The sequence below is a fragment of the Montipora capricornis genome, chromosome 7, assembly GCF_036669925.1.
Source record: "Montipora capricornis isolate CH-2021 chromosome 7, ASM3666992v2, whole genome shotgun sequence".
Taxonomy (NCBI): domain Eukaryota; kingdom Metazoa; phylum Cnidaria; class Anthozoa; order Scleractinia; family Acroporidae; genus Montipora; species Montipora capricornis.
Window position 1 is genome coordinate 25,550,584 of NC_090889.1, and position 3,689 is coordinate 25,554,272.

General features: G+C 40.0%; 1 protein-coding gene across 2 annotated transcripts in view; it reads left to right on the plus strand.

Moving 5' to 3' along the window:
• Positions 1-3,024: 3,024 nt before the first annotated feature.
• LOC138056571 (uncharacterized) overlaps positions 3,025-3,689 on the plus strand; it is a 12,991-nt gene continuing 12,326 nt past the window's right edge. The window contains exons 1-2 of one of the 2 annotated variants that reach the window (XM_068902390.1): positions 3,042-3,068; positions 3,152-3,289. In XM_068902390.1, coding sequence (XP_068758491.1) covers positions 3,250-3,289 — 40 coding nt within the window. In that variant the 5' untranslated portion in view covers positions 3,042-3,068; positions 3,152-3,249. Of the gene's footprint in view, positions 3,290-3,689 lie in introns of both variants that reach the window. The other variant, XM_068902389.1, reaches the window with a different exon arrangement.

Genomic DNA, 3,689 nt, shown 5'->3' on the forward strand with positions numbered 1-3,689 from the left:
GATATTCTCAAAATTGCGTTTTTATAATTAAGGCTTTTCTCTTTCTTTCCAAGGATTCCGTCATGGATGTTAATTGTTAAATGCATCATATTTGAGGAGATCTTACATTCCTCTTAGTTTCTTGAAAATTACAAAAGACTTCCTTGGTTGTAACTATTATATCGCCTCGTTTCTTTCCTACTAGTTTTTTTGTAACGTATATCTTGGTATACTTGTTGGGATGCTGAATTAGAGACCTGATAGATAACAATGCAAAGTTAACAAAGTTAAGAACTAAAAGTTAATAAGCTTTGTAGTGTGTCACCGTTTACTTGCATGGCAGAAAGCTGGCAAACTGTGAAGTTTGTTCTCGTTGTGAATCTTAAAAGACAGTTTTTAATTTCACACTTTCTTGTGGATACTTCTTCTACTTTCTTATTACATAACTTTTCCACATGTTCATTTAAAAGGCTTAACTTACGAACCTGTGATAGGCAAGGACGGGAGAACTAGCAACACCATACAGATCTCTTCCATTCCCATGACCAGCAAAAATATTGATTTTTTGAAAAAAAATGCCCTGTTTCGCATTAAAACATATTATACAATGAACGAACAGAATAAAATTTTAACGCAAACCAGTTGTCTATTTTCAACTGCATACGTGAAGTAGGACCAGGGACTACTAGGATCAAATTCAAGGATTTGGTCAGAACAATTCTTCAAACCGGGATCTCCTGATCTCAAGGCAGGCGCACTAACCACAAAGCTTTATTGTCTCAGTATGTCAGTCAATTTAACGATGACCAGTTAGGTACATACACCTTCATGACTACTGTGGACGTATGATAGCAGTGATGTCATATGAAAACGATTACAAAATTTCCCACAATTAGTGAAAAGCAACTGCAATTATTACTAAATAATAATTAACAATTATTGGATAAGGTTGAGCATGTTAGCGATAATTATCAAGGCCAAAGTTTGTGTTATCTGCTGAAGCTGAAGGCTGAGGCTGATAACACAAACTGAGGCCTTGATAATTATCGCTAACATGCGAAAACCGAATTCAATAATTGTTTTATTATGCATATTCCTGAGCTGAGCTCCGCCATGACAAAACTGATCGAACTGCTGGTTAGTGTGTTAGGTGACGTCACTTCTGCATGCATAAAACTATTGTCTGTAGGTATGACGTCAATTCTACATATATAAAATATATTGTCTGTAGGTATGACGTAAGAGAAACAGAGCTAGCAAGAATTAGCTGCGTGCTTATAGCCAATCAAAATCGAGCTTTTGACACCAATATATAATAATATATTTATAACAATTATAATAACAATAATGACCTTATTTAAGTGTCACCGGATTGTGCACTAAAGGACTAATTGGGGACACTAATGAAAGAAACTCAAATCAAATCCAATATTGGTTTTTGAATTCTATTAGCCTAAAGTTGGCAAGTAATTATCGACTGTAAAATATTTCAAAGCGTTTGGCCAGATACGCTAGCTGCATTGTTGAAGTGGTTGCTAACAAAAAGGGCAAGCAAACAACTTAAGTTTGAACCATCTCAGCAGACCAATTAGTATTTTAATAGTCATACAGAAAAGTAGCAATGCATCATCTGGCGTTGTGGGCATGGTTTATAGCTGGTTTTCGTGCATTATTATCGACGCCAAATCGAAAACTTCTTCTGAGCAACCGTGTTCTGGAATTCTGATGCTACACATGCCCCGTTCAGCTCGGGAACATGGTAAAGCAAATCAGGTCGTCCACAAAGAGAGTCTTCATTTCTTGACGGTCTCATTTTGCGCAAATTCCACTGGATGACAAACCTGTGAAGCTCTTCACATTCCACTTCAATAACATTGTCTTCTGAGTAAATGCCATAGTCTCTAAGATCTTTGAAAAAACCTATCCACCAAGCCATGCATCCTCATGCACCACTCCCCTATGCGCTGATTGGCTGACGATTTCTTATAATTTTTGATTAATCCCAAAGGATCATTATTCGTGGGGCCAACCTCTAACCACATTATACGCCTGATGGAACCGTAAAAAGCTCCATGAATACAGAAGCCAAATGGCTTTAGTTTGTCCTAGCCGTCTATTCGCCATATATGATTTGGCCCTGCAGTTTTGTACTGTCCTCTTCGTAATCGATGTCTTGATCTTGCTTCAACTCCCACGGGATGCAATATCTTCAACAGTTCTCTTACTCCTAGTCGCTTCATGCTACGGAAACCGGAGATAAGCTCCGGCCTGATGGGCCTTCCTAGGCTCGTAACAGAGACATTTCTTGGCACGACTTTTTGTTGGCACCACTTTTTTGTCAGGACAATGATTTTTTTAATTTTTCTCTTCACCGCTGAGCAATCACAGTTTCATTTAGACTAGTGTTCGGTTACAAGGAGGCTATTGCGAGGCTATTAAACATGAATTAAGAGGCAGCGGAAGAACGATGGGCTATAGACAAATACTCAGAAACGGTTACACGTTCACGGTATATCAACATACAGGGAGACTGTATTTATACTCCTCCCTGGATGGGATGCTAGTCCATCGCAGGGTTACCTTCAGCATTACACCGGTACACATTTATACACCTGGATGGAGAGAGGCACCGTGTGTATCTTGCCCAAGGACACAACACAATGTCCCCGGCCAGGCCCCGAACCCGGACCCGGACCACTCGATCCGGAGTCGAGCGCACTAACCATGAGGCCACCGCGCCTCCCACTTCCAAGAAAAGTTGTGCCAAAAAAAGTCGTGCCAAAAAAGTCGTGCCAAAAAAAGTCGTGCCAAGAAAAGTCTTGGCAAAACAGTCGCGCCAAGAAAGTTGTGTAAAAAAAAAGTGGTGCAGAGAAAAGACGTGCCAAGAAAGTCGTGCTGTAAAAAAAAAGACAAAAAGAAAAGCAATAGTCATGCCAAAAAAGTTTTATAAAAAAAATTTGATGAGGAAAATATATAGGGGCACAAAATGGGCTCCGTACTCTACCCACTTGGGGTGGATATTTGTTTCTCTCCCCAACCTTTCTCAGCCCTCAAAATCCAAGATGGCGGCCAGGGGGTTTAGCGATCTAGTTAGTAGACACAGCCTTGTTGTGACATTGCGTCCATTATAAGCCTGTTGTGAACCTTCACAGTGCGTTCTTTGTGTGTGTAGGAAAGATTGGTTTTGAGTGTTCCAAAGATCAATGCCCCAATGGTACAGTGTGCCGGCCATACCATGGAAGCAATTTCACGTTTTGCTTATGCAAAAAAATGCATATTATCTATTACAAAGCTGGAAAGGTTTGCGTAGGTAAGTAATTTTGGTTGACGAAGGAAGATCATTCAGTAGGACTGTCCATAGGGAAGTCAATGAAGTGATCAATGGGATGTTCGTGGACGGAGCCATAAGGTTGTCCATGGAGTGGGAGTCAGTGTTTTTAAATTCTTCTAAGAGACTCTATGTTACAATATGCATTATGATTCTTGAAACAGCCTGTAGGCTAATTGGGCAGAGGTAGGGACCATTTGAATGATTTATTGATGGGACAGGTGAGAAAATAGGGCGACGTTTTGTACACTTCAGGAAGGGGGGTCCTAGGGCAGTTTATTTGTTCTCGAGGGAGCCTTCAAATTTTAAAGTGTTGGCTGTATTTTACAAATAAGAGATGGACACCCCATTTCTTAAAAAATCAACCAAAAATACATCCAGC